The 22,833-nt window shown below is 41.0% G+C and overlaps 1 protein-coding gene across 1 annotated transcript in view; it reads left to right on the top strand.

Moving 5' to 3' along the window:
• trpm3 (transient receptor potential cation channel, subfamily M, member 3) overlaps positions 1 to 22,833 on the top strand; it is a 445,569-nt gene that overhangs the window by 383,682 nt on the left and 39,054 nt on the right. Inside the window, exons 8-13 of the mRNA XM_048620080.1 lie at positions 2,725 to 2,797; positions 6,891 to 6,991; positions 10,933 to 11,067; positions 12,303 to 12,353; positions 18,903 to 18,938; positions 19,174 to 19,314. Coding sequence (XP_048476037.1) covers positions 2,725 to 2,797; positions 6,891 to 6,991; positions 10,933 to 11,067; positions 12,303 to 12,353; positions 18,903 to 18,938; positions 19,174 to 19,314 — 537 coding nt within the window. The remainder of the gene's footprint in view (positions 1 to 2,724; positions 2,798 to 6,890; positions 6,992 to 10,932; positions 11,068 to 12,302; positions 12,354 to 18,902; positions 18,939 to 19,173; positions 19,315 to 22,833) is intronic.

The following is a 22,833-nucleotide window of genomic DNA, read 5'->3' as shown; positions in this document are numbered from 1 at the left end:
ACCTACACTCACCTTTCCTGGCCCCATCCCCGCCTCTTCGACCTGTTTGTTTCCTCTCCACCTATCCTCTCCTCTATCCCTCTTCTATCCGCCTCCCACTCTCTCCCTATTTATTTCAAAACCCCCTTCCCCTCCCCCTTTTCTGATGAAGGGTCTAGGCCCGAAACGTCAGCCTCTCTGCTCCTATGATGCTGCTTGGCCTGCTGTGTTCATCCAGCCCTGCACCTTGTTGTCCCACAAAGAGTAATGTGATAATGATCAGATAATCTTGGCTGAACATTTGTCTTCCTACGGAGGGCATGAAATGCTAAACTTCAATTTCTTTTTGCCGGAGAAACCATTTCTCTGTGCCCTTACTATCCACCAATTGAGATTGAGAAGGTGTTGGGTGCAACATGTGCACACACCTTTACTGAGTGTGGGGTTCCTGTTGTGAGCACCACAGCTAAATTGTATTTCCTTCTATACACTTTTAATATCTGCTAGTGTGGTTTTGCAAGCCCCTAAAATAAAGAACCTCATTTAAGGGGTCATGGTGACTGAGGGCAGCCTAACTGAGGAGTCCAGAACATTCAAAAAGGTAAATATAAAATATTGTATTATAGTGCAATAATGTGTTTTAGTGAAATAACACATAATACAGACCTTTTCTGGAAATCGACCAGGATTTGTAATTCTTGTTACATGTTACATTTCTTTTTCAATTGTGAAAAGTACCATGATACTCACAAATGTAAGAGCAAAAGCCAGTTTGCCTCATCTGTTTGTGCTTTAATCTAAATCAATTGACAGTGCTGGCTGTAAAGTAGTCTCTATTTTTGAACCTTAAAAGGAATCTGTGCATCTGGTCTCCTCCATTGATTGACAAGCACTCTGCTGTGAAATAGAAATGGAACACTCTTTGTACTATCTGTTTCCGGTAATCTAGCTGGAGGTTTTCATTGCAACAACTGTCATCATTATGACTGCTTGGTTGAGTTTCGAAAGTGTGTAATGGCTTCTGCTTAGACGATGGTCTCTTGACCCAAGAATAGTTGAAACTTTTGTCTTTGATGTGCTTTTTTGATTGTTAACAAACTATTAAGCATGTTAGTGATTTCAATTTTGATTACACTGAGGTAGTTGCTTTTTTTTCCAGAATGGACAATCATTTGTTTGAATCCCAAGTGTTAATGGGCTTTTTTTCCCAATGATTTGAAAGTAATTTCTTGCTAGTGCATGTCTACTGGGAACTATACATAATACATACTGGGTAAGTTTTTATGGAGCATATATGGGGGACATGGAGGGCCTTAGTTGACCTGAGATGGTACAGGGTGATATTTTTGATCTGAGAGGGTATGGCTCGGTATGGGGTATGATGGGGTTTAGGGGTCTGCTAAGCAATATTGAGAATTGAGCTGCTGTGTCAGAGAATTGTGGGTTTCTTCTAACCAGCACATTCTTGCCCATGTTCGCCTTATAAGCTCCATCATGCCTGTACTGTGAACCAAACCCCTATATGAAAGGCAAAGGTCCTGGTCAAAGTCATACATGGACCACACTTTGGAAGGTGAACAGGTTAGGTTTTGTCAAGCCCACACAAAAATACAGGTTTCTGCCTTTTCTCATGGTGTTAATGGAGGGACAGATATTAACCAGGGCTGCTCTTCCTTGCAACAGTGCCACAGATTCTTATGCGACCAAAGGGCAGATGGGCTTTGTTTAAGGTCACCACTGAAAGATGGCACTTCTCACAATATAAAACTACCTCATTACTGCATGAGGCTCGGTTAAATTTTGATGCCTCTGGAGTAGGATTTGAACCCAATCCTCCTGATTTAGAAGGCAAGACTGCTACCTGTTGAGCTATTGCAGAACAGTGAACTGGAGGGCCAGAGTGCTCAGTAGTATTCTGGCCAATATTTATCCCTCAACCAACATCATGAAAAACGTACGAGAGTTCCATCTTGCATTGTTTTTAGTGGGACATTAACATTCAGACTAGACTTGTGAAAGAATTAATGCTGTTGACCAAGAAAGAGTTGAATTAGTATCAGCAAGTTATGGAAATTACCGCTGCAGCTGGGATGTTGATGGATTCAGGAATTAGTAAGAGCCATGTGTAGATGCAGCAAATTGAAGTTTGGTATTAATGTCTAAGGTTTTAGAGTAGATCTTAATTGGTATTAATGTGTAAACTGGAGTTTCCAATCTTCCGGGATTTGGAGATTAATCTCATGGGCACTGCTGGGAGCAAAACCCATAAGAAATACATTGAAAATCATTTTTAAAAAGCTTTCTTCTAATGCCTTTGTTTATTATGCAAGGGATATTGGATATGGGGAGAACAGACTGTTTCGTTGCTATTTAATTGACAGTTGTGAATCAACCAAACAGTCTGATTGTTTATCAATTGGCCATGAGATTGTAGGATACCACTCTTTATGAGACCAATGGCAAGAATATGGAAATGGGACCATTTGAGGCAAAGGGTCATGTGTTGAAACCTTCAGGAATCCATCTGCTTGATGTTGGTAACCCTAGTGTAATTGGATAGATGGTCCAGCCTTTCAGTTCTGAATCATGGCATGTATATAAAATGGTCTGCAAGAGGAGTTGAGTCAGATTAACATTGCTGTCATCATTCAGACCTGATTTTCTTAATATACAAGTACTTCCCTCTTGAAAACCCCAAGTTTGTCTTGTACACAATAATGGCTTAATTCCTCTATTATTTTTCAGATTACTGTCTTCAGAATGGGATCAGAGGGACATCAAGACATTGATCTAGCCATTCTAACAGCTCTCCTGAAAGGTAACACAGTTTCCTCCACTATTTGGGCTAGATGTGCTGAATTACTTCTCTCTTACTGATGCCCTTCTGCTTTCCTATCACCCTCTGAAATCCCTGCACCTCTAATTCTAGCCCCTTGGCACATCCCCAATTCCCATCACTCCACCACTGGTGACCATGTCTATAGGTGCCTGGGCCATAAACTCTGGAATTCCTTTGTTAAACATTTCCATTTCTCCACTTTGCTCCTTAAAATCTGTCTTTAATGATCAACCTGTTGGTCACCTATTCTAATTACTTCTTGTGTGCCTAGGTGGCAAACTGTATATGATAACTCTCCCAGGAGTTGCCTTTGGATGTGTTACTGCATTAAAGGCACTAAGTAAATGCAAGTTGTCGTTATTGCTGAGTGGTTCACTGTTGGGCATCTCTCTATGCCACATAAAGAGAAGAGAGCAATGAATCTGAGCAAACCATTCGACCAAATATTCACCAGAAGTCACTTCTTTCTTCAGTTATTTTTATAGCTGTCATCAATCAGTTCATTCTTCTTTCAATATTCTAACTATTGTCGTATAAAAACCATGTTATTGCTAAAAATACAATCAATTCAGTGTAGAAAATGAATCCTTCATAAGGTTTGATGATACCTTCACAATATCTGTAAAATGTTAGCAAACTAACATTTAATCAGTCATACTAAACCGTTTATCTAGTCAACTTATGCTATACATTGTCTAATATTCATCTAGAGTGTTAAAGGATTTCTGTGAAAGAATGGGGTGTTAGATTAGTTGACGTGCTTTGCAGTTTCCTCATGTAAATCAAATGTGATTTGGAGACAGTCAAATGTGTGAGATTGAAATCACAAAGTTTTCTTTATTGATTCACAGGATTCAGCATTTATTCCCTGTCCCTAATTGCCCAGGGGGCAGTTAAGGGTCAGCCACATTGCTGTGGGTCTGGAGTCACATATAGACAAGAGGACCATAAAGGTTCTAGAAAACATTAGTGAACCAGATGGGTTTTTCTGAAAATTGACAATGGTTCTGTGGTCACCATTAGACTCTGAATTTCAGATTTTTAAAATTGAATTCAAATTCCATTATTTGCCATGGTGGGATTCAAATCTGGATCCCCAGAAGATTAATTAACTAACAATGATTAATAGTCTACCCATAATATCACTAGACCATTGTGGCCCCTTCAAATTCAAGGTGCAATTTAAACATGTTGTATGCCATCAAGAAGGTCCCATGTGGAGGTATAAACATGTTCACTCCCAATTTTATGCACCTTCAAATTGACTTAGAGGTTGATTTTAAAACTGCATGAGATATGAGGTAGGCATAGTGAGTTGAATATCTGTCTCAAAGACTATTGTGGGAGAAGAGGATTCAGATTCATGGGACACTGGGGAAAGCAGAACCTGAACAGATGGGGACAACAAGGTGCAGAGTTGGATGAACACAGCAGGCCAAGCAGCATCATAGGAGCAAAAAGGCTGACATTTCGGTCCTAGACCCTTCATCAGAAAAGGGACTGTCTGCACCTGAATCGTGCTGAGCTTTCTTACCAGCTGCATAACAAGGGAATTAGAAAGGATTTTAAACTAGATAGCAGGGGAAAAGGATTAAATTTGGGAAGATATAACAAATCAAGTTGAGCCAAGGCAATAGGGAAAGGTATAAATATGGGAAATGATAAACAGACGGAGCCAGGAAGGCTGGAGAATACAAATCTAAGCGTAAGTCAGCAGCTAAGACTAGAGGTTACAAAAAGGAGAAAATCAAAATCTTTGCATCCGAATGCATGTAGCATTCAAAATGCAACAGATGAGCTGAGAGTGCAAATAGAAATAAATAAATACGATTTGGTGGCCATTACACTCACTTAGCTCCAAAATAACATTGATTCAGATGTGAATACTGATGGGTTCAGCACATTTAGGTGGGTTAGGAAGCTAGGAAAAGGTGACTCTGTGTTAGCTAATGATGGTATTAGCACAACAGAGAGAGATGCCCTAATTCAGGCAACCAGAATGTAGAAATAGTTTGGGTAAAGACGAGAAATGATAAAGGCAAGAACTTGTGGAAATGATACACAGGGCCTTAACAATAACTGCACTTTAGGGTAGAACAGGAAAGAAAAAAATGATGGCGCAGCAATTACCATGAGAGATTTTAATTTGTGCATCAATCGGTAATATCAGATGGGAAACGATAGCCCTGGTACCAATTGTGAATGCTTTCAAGATAGATTTTTAGAACATGCTAGGGAACCAACTGGAGAGCAGGCTGTAATAGGCATGTCATTGCCCAAAGAGATAGAATTAACTAGATGTCTCAGTGAGTAGAAATTTTCCATTTTCAGTCGCAGTATTTTGGCATCTGATCCACTGTGGCTTGCAGTGATTTTCCTCATGCAATCTTCCACTCTTCACTCTTCCAATCTTTCCATGGAGTAGTGGAACTAAAGCGACTGTGCACTCCTCCAACCTCTGTCATTAACACCCAGAACAAGAAAACCTCCCCCTCCACCCAACAAAAGAAGACAGATCTCACTCATCAGTAAATATAGCGCTTGTGAAAATGAAGCACATTACTTGAACAATTCCCAGTCAACACCACTACTTAACTTAAAGCTCAACCAGGCAATTTCAAAAGACACTCCAATCACTGCGTGTGTCTTTTGTGTTATTTACACAATAGTAATTTGCTGATTTCAGAGAGAGCAGTTTATCTGCAGAGGTGTTAACTGCTTTGTCAGCTTCATAAATAAGTCTCTGGGGAATTAAAGTGCAATAAAATCTGAACAGATTTGCTTTGAACATTCATGTGTTTACACTGCGAAGGTGCAAGCCATCAGGCTGCCCTGAACAGTTACCCTTTGTCAGCAATGTGCAGCGAATGAGACTATAGATGATGTCTGGCCTAATTAATGGTCACTGGTATCTTTATACTATAAAATTACATACACATGAATAAGCACAAGGGAAACAAACAATGATTAAAATACAACATGTGCACTGAGCTGAAATTTTGAAAGCATTCAGGTAACAGCAACAGAGGAGAACCACAGTTCACTGGGATTGTTCATGACACTGACCTTCATCCCCAACCACGCATGTGAGAGACCTCCCTGTTTGATTGTCAGATTTCAAGAAAACGTATCTCCTCCCCCATCTAATTTCTGAAACACATTCCAAAGCGGCTGTTGGTTGTGGCTCAGTCGGTAGCACACTCTCCTCTGAGACTGGAGGTTGTGGTTAAAATTCCATTGCATGAAAGCTCATCCGAAAATCTGAGGCCTATCTCTCTAATTCCCATGAAATCCCATTCTTCTACTGCCTTTATGCTAGCTGACCAACATCAGCTCACAGTCCGGTAAGTTTTAAGGTTAAACATGTTGTGTTGAAATCCTTCCTATAGTCTCACTTCTCCTTATCTCTGTAACCACCTCGAGTCCTCCAACCCTCCAAGATCTTTCTGTTCCTTCATTCTTGAGCATTCTCAACTACCATTACTCCCATCATTGGCGGCTGGGCCTTAAGGTCTGGGAATTCTCTCCCTAAACCCCTCTGCCTCTTTCTCTACCTTTCAGATGCTCCTCAAAACCTCTTCTACTTAATCCTAATATCCTCTTATGTGGCAATTGGTGTCAAACCTTTGACTAATACCACTCTCATGCAGTGCTTTTGGGAACATTTTACAACATTAAATACATTAAAATATGTTAAATAGACAGCTAATCAAAAGAAGTGCTGAGGAAATTGGGGTGGCATGGTGGCTCAGTGGTTAGCACTGCTGCCTCACAGCACTAGGGACCTGGGTTCAATTCTGCCCTCAGGAAACTGTCTTTGTGGACTTTGCACACTCTCCCTGTGTCTGTGTGGGTTTGCTCCCACAGTCCAAAGATGTACAGGCTAGGTGGATTGGCCATAATGTTCAGGGATGTGTAGATTAGGGGAATGGGTCTGAGTGTCAGTGTGGACTAGTTGGGCTGAAGGGCCTGATTCCACACTTTAGGGATTCAATGACTCAAATTTGCAGCAAGAATGTGGAACTAATGACTAGGTGCTCTCAACCCTTTTTCCCATTTTCTTTATAAACAGGAGCCAATGCCTCAGCACCAGACCAGCTCAGCTTAGCTTTGGCCTGGAACAGAGTGGACATAGCTCGCAGTCAAATATTTATTTATGGACAACAGTGGCCGGTATGGTAAATAATTTGCTTCACATTTTATTTCCCAAGTACAATATACATTGCATGTGTTATATTTTCATTGATTTGCTATTTATTAAGTGAAACTCAATTTCAACGTACTTTTCCTCTCTATGCTAGATATTTTCAACTCTTTCTTAATTATTGAGCCTGATGTTCCAATGGCCAGACAGTCTAACAGCATAGACTGGAGTTGTGCAACAGGACAATGCATTGGACTCTCATGGAACTGCCCAGGAAATTGAAAATCTCAATGAACAATTCCCCTGGGCCTGCAACCCTCTGATAAAACCCCTTAAAGTTGGAGATGTTGGAGATTCTGACTCACTTAAGCCTGATATTTACTCAGGAAATGTTGAGATTGCACCTCATCCTCCAACCCAACCCAACACCCGCTCCAATCCCCTGACCCGACCTGACACCTCCCCATCTTCCATCCAAATTTAATCAAAAGACAGGCTCAGGTTGAATGCTTGTTATACACACCAACTTATTTTCCTGTAACCTTCATCAAACACTCATTTGGCAACAAATAGATTTGTGCTTGAATCTGGACATTGCACCTTAAGAAGGATCTGAAAGCATTGTAGAGGGTGCAGAAAAGATTTATATCAATGTGTCCAGGAATGAGGAAGTTCCATCATGATGATAGATTTGAAAAGTTGAGATGCTACTCCTTAGCGGATTTAAGGTGATTCGCACAAAAAGGAATGCCCTGAGGAAAATGTTTTTTTTAAACAGCAAGTAGCTGGGATGTGGAATGCACTCAGAGATAGTAAAAATTGCCAATGCTGGAGTCTGAGATAATACAGTGTGGAGCTGGAGGAACACAGCAGGCCAGGCAGCATCAGAGGAGCAGGAAAGCTGACGTTTCGGGTTGGGACCCTTCTTCAAAAATGGGGGAGGGGAAGGGGGCTCTGAAATAAATAGAGAGCGGGGTGGTTGCGGTGATAGCAGGTAGATAGTGGAGCAGATAGGTGGGAGAGAAGGTGGAATGCACTGCCTGGAAGTGAGGTGGAGGGTGAATCTGTCATGCCTTTCAAAAGCAAATTGGATAATTATCCAAAGGAAAAAAAATTTGCTGTAACTATAGAGAAAAGGCAGTAGAGTCGGCTAAGGAGGATTTGCAAAGACCTGACATCGGCTCAATGGGCGAAATGGCCTCTTTCTCATATCCAACCATTCTACAATTCTACAGAAGGCCTTCAGGAGAAAGGGGGTTGGAGATAGTCGATCATTGGATAGGATCATTTGGGTTTGCCAACCCCAGTGCCCTGGAGATTCCGGGATTTGAACATTGTCTCCAGGAAAGGCATCCAGCAAGCAACATCATTGGCCACGAAGCAAAATTCTGTGATTTGTTTCAGATTTATTGAACGACCTTATGAAGTTAATTTTTGATTGAAAGAAAGGTGATTTGGTGGATGTTGAAGAACTAGCCGCCAAAAAAAACTTTTAGTTTTCCAATTGGCCATGGGAAGGCAGGGTGCCAGTGATTAGATTTGTTTGGTGTCTAACAGTGGGAGTCTGGGACAACTTTTATTAGTGCGTTGCAATAATTCTTACAGAAGGGAAAATTCTGAAACTTCCTTCATTGGTTAACTGGTAATTCTGTTAAAACTGTTTCTTTGGCCTCTTCTTTGAGGTCTAATCTGGTTTAAGGAATGTTGTGGCATGAATGAGGCCAATCAGCTCCTCCTTCTTGTGTCAACTCTTATGAAAGGGCTATCAAATTAATCTCACTCTCCTCTGCTCTTTCCCCACGGGCCCCGCAATTCTTTCTTCTTCAAATATTTATTCAACTCCCCTTTTGAAAGTTACTGTTGAACATTTTTAATCAGTAAATTCCACATCCCAACTACCTAAGTAAAAATACTCTTCCTCCTCATCTCATCCTGTGTATTTTTTTTGTCAGTTACCATACCTCTCTGTCACTGGTCGCCAATGCCCCTGCCAGCGGAAACAGTTTTCATCTATTTGTCCAGTTCCTTGCCCCCTCTGTTTCTATTCCTCTCTTTCTCTGCCAAAGAATGATTTGATATCTTAGGAAACACCGCCCTCCACAGTTTAATGTGGATTCTGCGCCCAGTGTATCAGAAGTGAAAAATTTGGACAACGTCCTTCATGGCTTTATTTAGCTTCTGTCATGTTTGTGCAATATAGCTACACATTGAGTCTGTCACAGTTTGACAACAATGAGTCAGAATAGTTAAAAATCTCTAATGATGTTCTAAATTAAGAATTATAGCAACAGGGAAGAAACAGTTTATTCTGCCCATCTGGTCCACGGGCCAGCATTTATCCTCCATACAATCCTCCTCCCACCCCCTTCATCTCACTCCATCAGAATGTCTTTCTAATCTTTTCTCCCTCATGTATTTTTCCAGCCTCCCCTTAAATACATCTATACCATTTGCCTCAACACTCCCTGCGGTAGAGCATTTCATGTTCTCATCACTCTCTGAATTTATCTGAGAATATCTCATATTTCTGACTCATAGTTCTTGTTACACCCACAAGTGGAAACATATTGTCCACATTTGCCCCATTAAGACCCTTTATTTTTAACAACCTCCTGGAGAAAAGAGCAACAGTCTGTTCATTCTTTCCTGATAGCTATCATCTCTCAGTTGGAACTGAAACTAGCACAGTCTGTCCTGCATCCTTTGTCTTTCCTCCAAGTTTGGAGACTGGAAACCATTGAAACATCATGTTAATGAAACATCTTCATTGAATCAAGTCAATGAGATTATGAACCATCACCTTTGACCCTGCAGGGTATGTGAGATAGAAGTAGCAATCATATATACTCACATCACATAAACTCCTCATGTATCTTGAATGCTTACACAAGGCTTACTTAGATCAGTTCAAAAATTATTGCCAATGTTGTTTCATTTAGATAATTAATTACACCCTCTACGTTGGAACCGTATTATGTCAACACCTTGTAACTCTATCAGTTTTCAACCAGTCCATGCAAAAACAGATGGGACTGTTTGGAGTTCAGTTCCATTCTGTTCTTCCTTCAAACCATTTGTAACACAAACCCACTGTAAACAGGTTCCCTCCCTACGGTCACTTATTTAATGTATTCCAGCTGTATTTCTTAATCCCTTTTAGATTGATGATTAAAGATGCAATGTCTCGATTGCTCCAGGGTTTGAATCATAGAAACAGTACAATACAGAAGGAGACCATTCAACCTTTGTGTCCATGCTGAAGGAGACATTCATTTGGTGTCAATCCTCAACCTTTTCCCTGTAGCCCTTCCTCTTCAGAAAATGATCAAATTTTCTTTTGAAAGCCAATTTGAAAATCTGTCTCCACTCACCAGCAGCGCAGATCCTGAGGAGCTGCAGTGCAAATAAATCTTTCCTCATGTCACCGTCACTCCCTTTGCCAGTCACCTTAAACCACTGCCCTTTGTTGTTCAAACCTTCCACAAATGGAAACAGCTTTGCTCCCTATCAGCTCTATCCAGAGCCCCCATTAATTTGAATACCTCTACCAAATCTTCTTTCAACCCTCTCTTCTCCAAGAAGGACTGTGCTCCTCCGATCGATTTATGTAACTGAAGTTTCTCATCGTGGAGCCATCCTAGTGAATCTTTGTGCGCCTTCACATCCTTCCCAAACTGTGTGGCTCAGAATTGGACACCATCCTCTAGCCAAGGACAGACTGTTGTTTGATACAGGTTGATCATTTTCTTTTTTGCAGGACTAACACACAATTACTTGTTTTAAGACTTATTCTGGCTTTTTTACCTGGCACTCCTTTACTTACATGCACTTATTTGCGTATGTAATGCGCCCAAAATTGTAGACATTACCATCCTTCAGTAAGGTGGATTCCTAAAGAGTTTACATGAGTGCAGACTGAATGATGCCTTTGATACCACTGTAGATGGATCTATTTGCTGTTGATATTTAGGTGGGCTCCCTGGAGCAGGCCATGCTCGATGCTCTAGTTCTGGATCGTGTAGACTTTGTGAAGTTGCTGATTGAGAATGGGGTGAGCATGCATCGCTTCCTCACCATCTCCAGGCTTGAGGAACTCTACAACACAGTGAGTAATCCATCAAAACAGCCCATGATTCCAATCCAGTATATATGGCGCTAAAAAATAACCAGTAGTCTACTCTAAAGGAAGACTTGCATTGGTCAAAGCCTTAGCAACACCCAAAGAACTTCCAAGCCAATGAACTATTTCTGAAGTGCCATCGTGGCTGTTAGGTGGGAAACGTGGCAGTCAGCAAACTCCTACAAACAGCAATGTGCTATTGATCAGATAATTTGCTTTTTCTTTGTGTGATGCTGATTAAGGGATAAATATCAACTCGGAAGAGGGGAGGAATAACATCCCCATTCTTCTCCAACTAACCTCAAAATCTTTTACTTCCATTTGAGATTACAAATGTGGCCTCAGTTTAAAATTTCATCTGAAATAGGGAATCTCTGACAGTGCAGCATTCCCTCTGTACTGCACTGGAAATGTCAGCTTGGATGTCAGTCTGGAAGGAGTCTTGAGAAAGACTTTAACCTATTTGCTTTGAGGCGCTAATGCTACTCGCAGGTCCATAGCCACCTCTCTAACTGGGTTGCTTAATATCCAAATGATGATCATGCTGTAGGCCTGCTAAGGTTTATTGTTCATAAATTCATAGAATCCCTACAGTGTGGAAGCAGGCCATTCAGCCCTTCAGGTCCACACCGCCCCTCCAAACAGCATCCCAATTAGACCCACCCCATCCCTGCATTTCCCATGGCCAATCCATCAAACCCACGCAGGTGGGGAGAATGTGCAAACTCCACACAGACAGTTACCCGAAGCTAGAATCAAACCTGGGTCTCTGGAGCTGTGAGATAGAAACGCTAACTACTGAGCCATCATGCCACCCAAAACATAAGGTTCAACACCAGGTCATCATTGAGACTAGCTTTCAATTCCAGTTTGTAATGCACTGAATTTAAATTTCACCAGTTGGCATTGTGGGGTTTGAACCCAGGCCCCTCCAAGCATTAGCCGAGGTTTCTGTATTATAAACCCAATAATATTCCCGTTCTACTACTGTGTCCCGTATTGTTAGGAGCTTCGTCATTCAGTTCCATTGCACTGCTGCTCAAATTCATATGGTGAATATCCATTGTGATGCCTCATTCAAGGATCTTGTGGTCCAGCTGTTAACTTTACATTTTTTAAAGCAGGTATGATAACTCTGCTCCTGAGATCTCACTGAAATAGCAGCATAACTGTCTGACTCTTTTTGCAAACTCTGCTGATTTCAGTGTTGTCTGTTTCAGAGACACGGTCCACCAAACACTTTGTACCAGCTCGTCAGGGATGTTAAAAAGGTAGGCTGTGGTGTAAGGTAGGTCAGAAAATTATTGTACTTCATAAAAATGACCCATACAATGCATGCATCATGTTCACTATCTCATTTATTTTCCAGGAACGAATATCATTGAGTATGATCTTTATCGGTTTAAAGGTTGTCAGTGATGGAGCATGAAATGCTCCTTTTCACACCTGTCACCCGGGGTCATCAACAGTCAGTCCTCATGGTCTTGTAGTAGAGTATAGCTCCTTCTGCACTTATTCCCAACTTAAGTCTTAACCACAAACTCTAAATCTGACACCTCCATTTCCAATATCAGCCATTCTGTGGCCTCTTTAATGAGGCAAACTATCTAGGAATATGGAGTGAATGCAAGTAAATGGATTTAGTTGCAGATCAACCACAATCTAATTGAATGGCAGTGGAACAATCTTGATGGCTAACATTTGAATAATCATCCCATCTGCTTTTGTTCCAATGTTCCAATCCAGACCTACTGCACATTTCTCATGTTTTTTATTTTTATTTTAGTCATTAACCAGTTACTTTGAGAGGGCTAATGACTATACCAAAATAACCAAGTCAGAGACCTTGTGCAATTCATTGACTGGTCTATATGGAGGAAGCTACCTGTTTCTCAGAGTTTGATGCCCTTTAACAAGATTCAATGTGTTTTCATTTTGCTTGCTCAGTATAGAAACTGCCTAATTTGTTTTTAAATCAATGAACAGTTTTTATAATGACCTATATCCACATTTGGACAGCAGGTCATCAAGTTGGAAGTTTATCCCATGGAATTCTAATGTCCAATCTCAGTTGAATTCCTCACACCTATCTGCCCCACAGATTTCCTGCCCAAGCCTCCTGTAATACATCATAACTCATTTCATACTGAGAGGAGGTTTGCTGGAAGACCTCAGAGTTTTGAGAGGTCGAAACAAAGTGGAGATGGCAATACCATTCCTCTTGGTAAAAGATTTGAGAGCCAGAGAACCCTGATTTGAGGTGAATGGCAATCCAACCAAAGAGAACAAAAGAAAAATCCTTTTTACACAGTGAATAGTTAGGACCTTGATTTTACTGCCTGAGATTAAAGTTGACTTAGATTCAACCATGGTTTCCAAAAGGAATTGGATAATTATAGGGACAAACAAGAAATGCAGGAATTCAGGGAGAGGACAGAGGAGTGGACCTGGCTGGGTTTCACTTGCCTATTTTCTTGTATGAGGTAATCTCACATCAACAGGATGGGCTCTTGCTTGAGGGACTAACTGAAACCTCTGGATCCATGTGTATCAGTGATATCATGTGGTGTCTCTTACCTGTTGTATGTGTTAAATTGGATGCCAACCGCTACCACCCTTTGGTTCAGATAGTTTGCTGCCACTCATCCTATTTCCTTGATTGGGTCGCAGGGCTTACTTGGTTTACAGGAGTGGAGAATAACCAGTGAGTCTTAATGAGAACAGGCGTATGGATCCGTCAACATTGGTCATCCCACTTCAGGGGTGTCTCCCATGGAGTTGTATGCAGCCATCTACAATCTGTGTACACAAATCTTTATTCTCAATCTTTTGATACATTGGTGTTGAAGTATTTGCTGCAATCTGTAAATTAGATTGCCCATCTTCATTTGCCCTCCGTAGTTCTCTCATTTTGGAACCCAACTTGTTCAAATCATCAATAATGTTATTTGAGGAGCTGCTGACTTACTATTGCCATTGTACATAATTCTTCCTTAGAAGATGAAGAACTGAAATATTCATCTTGAACTTGTATTGTTTCATCATCTAACATCAAATTTGAATCTGTTATTACATTCTGTTCACCACGCTGTGTTGATGCCTTAACAATTTCTGTTAAAGACTGATCAATGAGCTCAAATAGGTTGTCTCTTATCCTCGTTTTCTTGCAACCTTTGCTGACTTCTGTCATCAGAATTTCTTCAGTGATGATGGGACTGTTTTCCACTCCTGAAAAGCATGTCGTCACCACACACTGCTAACTAAGCTGAAACCTGACAATCCCTAAGATCCTTGGTGCATCCTTTCATGGATATCTTCCCGGAAGGAAGCTGGAATGACTAGTCTTCTGTCATATACTAGTAAAACGTCTATGATTGTGAAATGCTGTCGGTGCTCAAACTGTGTGTTTTCAGTAAACGCACTGGATGTTTGGTCTGGCCACCCGAAGTAATATTGGTGAATGGTAGCACATTCTTGGTTAGCCTTTGGTTCTTGTTGAATATGTTTGAGTTTGCTTTTGGTTTCTTGGTTCATTTAGCCAAGTGAAAGAAATTTCTTATGCCATCATGGCTAATCCTGGGTTTAGCATTTAGTATTGTTTCTCCTTGTTGATTATCCCACAAATTCTCTGCAGGCTATTTGACTGTAGACCGACTGTAGACCTACTGCAGCTACTGACTGTCTGTATGAGTTGTTCTTTAAGCTATAAAGTCTTGACAACTGTAAATGTTGAGTACTGTGCCTGGGTTCAGTGGATTGCTCCCTGTTGTTGCCTTGTGGCAATTAGCACCAATACCCACTGCTGCTACCATGTTGTATGCTGTGATGCCAATCATTATCACATGAGATTGAAGTAGTTTGCTGCCACTGCCCTCTTTCTTTAAATGGGATAAAGGAATTTTGTGTTTTGCAGTGGTAAAGGAAAACTGTGTGTGAGTCTCAACTGGATCTTTGGTTAAGCCACAGCTGGAGTATTGTGTGCAGTTCATTGTACTATAGAAAGGATGTGGTTGCACTGGAAGGGGTGCAAAGAAGATTCACCAGGATGGTTTAGCTACAAAGGGAGGCTGGATAAGCTCAGGTTGTTTTCTATGCAGCAGAGAATGTTGAGGGAGGCCCTGATTGCCTCATGTATAATTATGAGAGGCACGGACAGGATGAACAGAAAGCAGATGTTCCCCTTTGTTGAAGGGACAATAACAAGGGGGCATAATTTTAAAGTGAAAAGCAGCAAGTTTAGAGGGAATTTGAGGAAAAACCTATTCACCCAGAGGAGGGAGGGAATCTGGAATGTACTGCCTGGGAAAGTATTTGAGGCAGAAAACCTCACAACCTTTAAAAATGACTTGGATGAGCATTTGAGCACGACATTCAAGGCAATGGGCCTACTGGGGGAAGGTGGGACTAGTATAGGTAAGTGTATATTTTGATAGTACAGACCCAATGAGCCAAAGGGCCTCTTCTGTACTATATGATTCTATAAACTATGACGAGACTCCTTTCATAATCAAAATGTAATTTATTACATAATAGCAATCAGGTTACACACTTCACTAAGATCATTGGGAGATTTATGGATGTAGGTCTTCACCCTGCAAGATCTTGATGTGTTCTGCCTTCCCCACCCAAGTACTTATGACATCATCAGTTTGGGTAGGCCTTAAAGCAGTCTCCAAGATTAACACTTTCAAAACCATTAGCTTCTCCAACGTTGCCCAGAGTGTCCGCACAGCAACTGGTCCTCCAGCTTATGATTCAGAAGCAACAATTTGACTGACCACATGGTCACATCCTCAGTGAAAGTCAGTTACAATCTACTTATGAACAAGTCGTAGTTTATTCAATGTCACCTTACACTTCCCATGGCAAGAGAGAAGGTAAAAATCACCCTTTCTCTTTAATAAATATTAAGGTATTTTTACCTCTGTTTCCTAAATAGCTCATAGGTGAATCCAGTATGACTGTACAATGCTGGGCTTGATGTTACAGCCACAAATCAGGCAGACTGCGATCACCTCTTCCTGGCCCAACCCTGCACTTAGATAAAATACAGCCTTACAGAAGGTGAGCAAGTGCCAAAATTGAAAGTTCACCTGCCAATAAACACAACAAACTGTTGAGCTTTTAATAGATTCAGCTGTTACTGCCACCTCAGTTACTCTCAAATCAATAAATGTGATGGAACAGGCACAGCAGTGCTATCAAAAAGCACTTACTTAGAAAGCAGTGGATCCAACTGGGGAAGGTGGCAGCAGGTAGAGGTTAACAGTCTTTATTCATTCACTTCTCTTTATGTTTCCATAACAAATAAGGAGTGAGTAAAAGGGCAAGGAGACCTTAATTCATAGTCATGACCAACTTCTGGTCTATGGCTTGATCCCTCCTCTACCTGACATCCTGGCCCAGATCCTACAATCGATCTGGAGCTGCCTACCACCCCTTACCCCCAAGACTAGTTGACCATCTTACCATTGGGTGGCTGCTAATTCGATGTCTGTTGATTGATTCGCCAAGCCAAAATGGCAGAGACAGGAGTGAGCAAGTCACTCATTTCCCACTCAACCTCCATCATCCACACACTGCAAAGTCCGACCCACTTTTTTAATAGATGTATCCTCTAGTGAAGTCTAATGCCCTTCAATCAGGTCACTAGACACAGCAATCATGGGACATTTCAGACCTGAGGTTGATGGGAAAAGTGGTATTCAGATCACAGAAGGAAGGGTTGATCACGTAATTGTGGAACCAGCATTGTTTTATATTCATCTTCCATCATTTTCTGTTCATATTGTTCACACAGCAGAGGTGCTATGGTTACCCTCAATGATACTGGTGTCAGTTTGATGGATTCGTTAGAAAGTGTGCCCATTCTGTAAACTGTTCCTGTTGGCAAACAACAGCAAGAAAATCAGAAAGCAACATGTGGTTACATCTGCTCTTTAAATGTTTGTTGTTATGATATGATTGCTAAAGTACAAATATTAATTGGGTAAAGTATGTGTTCACAGATATTTATAAATTCCTAGGTTTCGATTTGATCTTCAGCCTATTTAAGGTGCAACCTCTATCCCTTGAGGAAAGGTTTGCACTTGTAAAGCAGCTTCCACAACCTCAGGACATTCCAAAGAGCTTTTCAGCCAATTAAGTACTTTCTGAAGAGTAGTCGTTATCATAATGGCTATAGCCAATTTGTGCAGAGCAAGCTCTCACAAACATCAATTTTATAATGCACGTGTAATCCGACTTTCAAAAGACATTGGTTGAGGGATACACACTGGACAAGACACAAGGGGAAAACTCCCTTCTTCTTTGAAATAATACCATGAGATCTTTTACTTCCACCGCTGAGGGGAGTCAACATCATAGTTAACATCTCATTCAAAAACAGCAGCTGCTGATAACACTGCACTCCCTCAGTCCTGCACTGGGTGAGTCAGCCTGGATTTTGTGCTTGAATCTCCTGGGTGGAACTTGAATCAAAAATCTGATTCAAAGGCAGAAGTGCTACTGAACCGTACCATTGTATTTGACTATTTAACCTCAGTGGCCTAGCCTACAAAATAACTGCTCAAAAAATAAATGTCTCAACATCTGTTACTTAAGATAGATTCCAGTTAGTTTGAGCATGGAGCGACTTTCACAGTAATTCAATAGTTGAGCATACTGGTCCATATTTCAATAATTTCATTACTCTAACCCTTATGTCAAAATGATTTTATGAAACTGCACAGTGCATAGAGGAGAGGGTGAAAGATTACCTGTTTGACTTGTTAAACAAATTGCTTACAAATTGAGAATGCCTGTAGCAGTGAAAAACAAAACAAACTTCTCTTTAAAATATTATTGGACTTAATGTACATTCCACAAAGGGCTGAAGGCAATTCCAATAATATGGTTTTTCTCCTTCACACTCTGGACCTGGGTGGCTTTAATGAGCATTGTAAAGGAGGAGAGAAAGGTAGTTGTTGAGGTTTATAGAGAAAATTCTGAAGCTTGTCATTTTGATTACAAATGGTGGAAAAATGAAAAGCACCATTACATTCAGGCCACAATTAGAGGAGCATAGAGGTCTCAGAGGGATGTAGCACTGGAAGCAATAAAGGAGATAGGGAGGGGCAAGGAGGCCACAGAGAGATTTGAAAACAAGGTTAGGATTTATTCTAATGAAGGCATTGCCAGACTGGGAGCCAGTATACATTAGTGAGCACAGGAATGACCAATGAACAGAGCTTAATTCAAGTTAGGATATGGAAATGTATTTTGATCTGTATTTGCCTTCATTATGTTTTATATTAGTGTGAAGAGCAGTGCTTTAAAGCCAGAACTCATAACGCCAGTACAGGAAGCTTCCAGCAGTGTGATACACGGGCTACTTTACAAGAGCTGTAAGAAACATTGCAGACAAGCTTGTCATAATTGAATGAGGATGATAAATGAACAACAGAATTAAAAGCCCTGTCACTGGAAATTGATTCAATATTTTAGCATTAATAACTGTTTCAGCTTTCCAAATTAATGTCCTGAAGGCACTACTGAGAATCAAAAAGGTGTCAAGGGTGCATTGCACATAAATCACAGAATGACAATGTTTTTAACACACCTGATCAACACCATTTTACTGAATAGAAGCAATCCACAGACAGGTATTGCTGCAGAAAGATGTTCTTATGAACTGGTTAAGGTGACAGCTCCATTGCCAGAGAACAGCCCTGTCAAACACTTATACCAATTCATTCTTCTGATACCATCATCATTGAAGGCAGATTTTTTGTGCTATAAAATATACCAGTTACTTATTTAAACTTATTTGTTCTCTCCAGCGGGAATATCAAGCTTTCAGCTGGATCTATTTTCAGGTGAATGGCTTAAAATCTGCTTAGCATTCAAAACACATTTGTTATTAAACTAGAGTTTACACATAGGTTGTGTGAAAATCCATTGCATGCATTTCACATTAACAACATTCATTTGTTTTAAACTCATCAGTTGAATTTAATAATAATTCATTAGCTTGTGTCTGCTGCACTCCTGGTGGTTTCTAAATATACAAGTTCTCTGCCTAAATAGACAAGTTCTCTCGGTTTTCCGTAGGGGAATCTCCCTCCTGACTACAGGATAAGTTTAATTGACATTGGATTGGTGATTGAAAACCTGATGGGAGGTGCATATCGTTGCAATTACACTCGGAAAAGATTTCGAACTCTGTACCACAACTTGTTTGGTCCAAAAAGGGTGAGTAATTTATATTTTTAAAAGAAACTCAAGCTGTTTGTAGCAACCAGGAGACTGTGACATTACTTTTGTTATTTTACACTTGTCTATTGATGTATGGAATGTACATTTCACTGTCAAGGCCAGTATTTATTGCCTATCCGTAATTACCTTGGAGAAGGTGGTGGATGAGCTGTCTTCTTGAACCACTGCAGGCCATTTGGTGTATCAACACCCACAATATTGTTGGGAGGGAGTTCCAAGATTTTGACCCAGTGGCAGTGAAGGAATGGTAAAATGTTTCATGTTAGATGGTATGTAACTTGGAGAAGAAATTGCAGGGGGTGGTATTCCTGTGCTCCTGATGCCGTTATCCATCTAGGTGGTAGAGGTGGCCAGTTTGGAAGGTGTTGTGATGCATCTTGTAGATGGCATTCCCTGTGGTCATTAGAGGAAATAAATGTTCACAGTGGTGGATCTGGTGCCAATTAAGTCAATTGCTTTGTCCTGGATGGTGTTGAGCTTCTTGAGTGTTGTTGGAGCTGCACTCATCCAGGCAAGTGATGTGTATTTCATTACAGTCCTGACTTATGCCTTATAGATGATGGACAGAGACTTAAAGAGTCAGGAAGTGATTTATTCACTGCAGGATTCCTAGCTGCTGACCCAGTCTTGTAGCCACAATATTCACAAGGCTAATTCAGTTCAGTTTCTGGTCAATGGTAACCCCAGGATCTTGATTGAGGGGGATTCAGTGATGGTAATGCCACTGAAAATCAGAGGATATTTGGTCAATTCTCTTTTGTCAGTTTGGCAGTTATGCGATCCTAATGTTACTGGCCACTTTTTAGCTGTGTTTGAACATTGTCATTCCCATGATAAATAAAAGTTACTACAAATTTACATTGAAATGATATTCATGCATGTAGCTCTTCCACAGACCTCTAAAACTTTGACAATGGGAAAACCTGATTCTGAACTGTCAGTATTTACCTGCAGTATGTGTTACTGCTGTAGGGTTATTTGTTTTTGATATTTGTAACCTTCACTAATATCCCTTTGGTCACCATTGATAAATATGCAATATTGCTAATCACCCACCAGCTGATAATGCAGAATGGATACTGCTATAGAACTGAACAAATCCATTGAGTGCAGAGAGGTATCTCCCTGATATTAAACTACAGGTCATTTGGTTCTCTGTTTCTTTAAGATGCCATTAACCGCTAACCCCACTATTTTCCCAGTTGGCACTCTGACCCCTTCTGAATATACACCAGCCTTTTCTCACAGCATTGTTCTGGAATTTTGTATTGGACAATCCATATCCCTGTATCTCAATCTTTCTCTCCCAACTGCAGCCCATCCCCTTTCCTCCAAACATCTCTCTTTCTCCCCCACTGTCTCCTCTCCTCACCCCACCTCTGAATCTCTATTTCTCCCTCCAATCCTCAACTCCTATGTGCTCCCTCTTCTTTTAATCCCGTATTCCCTCTCCCTTTGTTCCTCCTCCAACTATCTTCCCATCTTCCTCCCTCTCCCCCTCCCACCTCCTCCCCCTTCCTCTGCATTCCTTCCATTGCAATCCCTCTGCCTTCTCCTTTTTCCCCACTTTTCCTCCTCACACATCTTCTTCTCTTCCTTCCTGCTTTTCACCCTTTTCCCTTCACCCCTCTCCCCCTCTGTCCAGCTAGACCACTATCTCATACCCTTCTTTCTGTTTCCGTACCCTCCCCAATTCCCTCCTGCTCCCTCTGCCCCTCCATCTCACTTCCACCTTCAACTCTTTCTCCCGCTGCACTCTCTTGCTTCCTCTCTGTCTTAAGACCTTAAGATGTAAGAGCACAAGTAGGCCATTCCGCTCATTTAGTTTTCTCCACCATTCAATGAGATCATTGCAGATCCAATAATCCTCAACTTCCTTCCTTTTCCCCATAACCCTTCATTCTCTTACTGATTAAAAATCTGTCTATCTCAGTCTTGAATATACTTAATGACCAAGTCTCTACAACCCTCTGAAAGAAAATTTTCCTCCTCATCTTTATTATGTTCTAGACTCCCCTACAAGAGAAAGCAAACCACCTACATCTACCCTGCCAAGTTCCATCAGAATCTTGCAGGTTTCAATAACATTGTATAATCATTCTAAGAAAATCCCTCCATTCCCAGGATTGGCCTGGTGATTTTCTCTGGACTATCTCCAATACCAATATATCTTTCTTCAGGGACCCAAACCTGTTCACAGTATTCCAAGATTGGTCTTACAAGGGCCTTGCAGTTTATTAGCACAACTTCTCTATTTTTATATTTCATTTGTTTTAAAGTAAAGGCAAACATACCATTTGCCTTCCCTATAACATGTGGAGATTGAAAGCTAGCTTTTTGAGATTTAAGCACAATGGGTCCCAAATCCTTCTGTTCCATTGTTTTCTGCAGATTTTCTCCATACAAATAATATTCAACTCCTGTCACCTTCCTGTCAAAGTCACATTTTCCAACAGTGTATTCCATCTGTCCTTACTTGCCCACTCGCTTAACCTGTCTGTATCCCTCTCTGGACTCTGTGTGATCCTCACTCCCCTCTTACTGCTCCTATCCCTCCCTCTTCCACTCTCTGTCATTTCCCAATTCACCTTCTTCCCTTCCCCAGCCCACTTTTGTTTCCTTCACATCTCTCTAACCTAATTGGCCTGAATACTTGGCTTGTCTTTGATATTCAGTTTGAAATGCTGCTGGCATAGGCAACAAATTCAGTGGTAGTGTTCCTAGCTCTGGGCTGGGAGGCCTGGGTTCAGGTCCCACCTGCACCAGAGGTGTGTCATTTCATGCTTGAACAGGTAGATATGTAAGTATCCATACCAGAAGTTCTAAGGGATGAGTCAAATAATTGAGGAAGATCTATTAATTAAAATGATTAATTATGTCTTCTTAACTAAAGAAGGATTCAAAAGAACTCAAGAAAATTTAAGAAGTCTCCAAAGGCTTTTGAAGCAGCGTTTCAGAATTAGCTTCAGGTCTCCATACCGTTAGAGACATCTTTAATTTTATGTTAGGTACAACCTGAAGATGTGGGTCCCTTGTCTTGTGAGTCCTCATCTGCAATTTGTGTTTGCTTGAAATCATTGCATATTAGCATCCTGTGCAAGTTTATTCAGTCCACAAACATCTTTCCATTATTCCCAACAGTTGCATTCTCCATGATACTGTATCTAGTAATCTAAAGCCTTGCACAGGATCAACCATAAGCAGATAAGAAAACTTTACACAGTCTGGAATTTAGATCATCACTGGAGTGCCAAAGTTGTCCTGTCATCAGCTGCACCTTCCTAATTTCGGTTGACACAAGGCCAAATCTCATCCATAGGTAACAGACCAGCAAATGAGTGTCCCTTGGGGAAAACCTGCTGGACCATGAACAAATCAGGCTGAGGTGAGACCACCAGCAGGCTTTTTCCCAGGATCAAGAGCCCTGGCTATGGAGATCCCAACTACTGTAAACCGCAACAACGAGGTTTAAAGCTGGATGAACACAGCAGGCCA

The sequence above is a fragment of the Rhincodon typus genome, chromosome 3 (assembly GCF_021869965.1).
Source record: "Rhincodon typus isolate 14 chromosome 3, sRhiTyp1.1, whole genome shotgun sequence".
Taxonomy (NCBI): Eukaryota; Metazoa; Chordata; class Chondrichthyes; order Orectolobiformes; family Rhincodontidae; genus Rhincodon; species Rhincodon typus.
The sequence above is the reverse complement of the archived record's forward strand: the minus strand, read 5'-3'. Positions and strand labels throughout refer to the sequence as shown.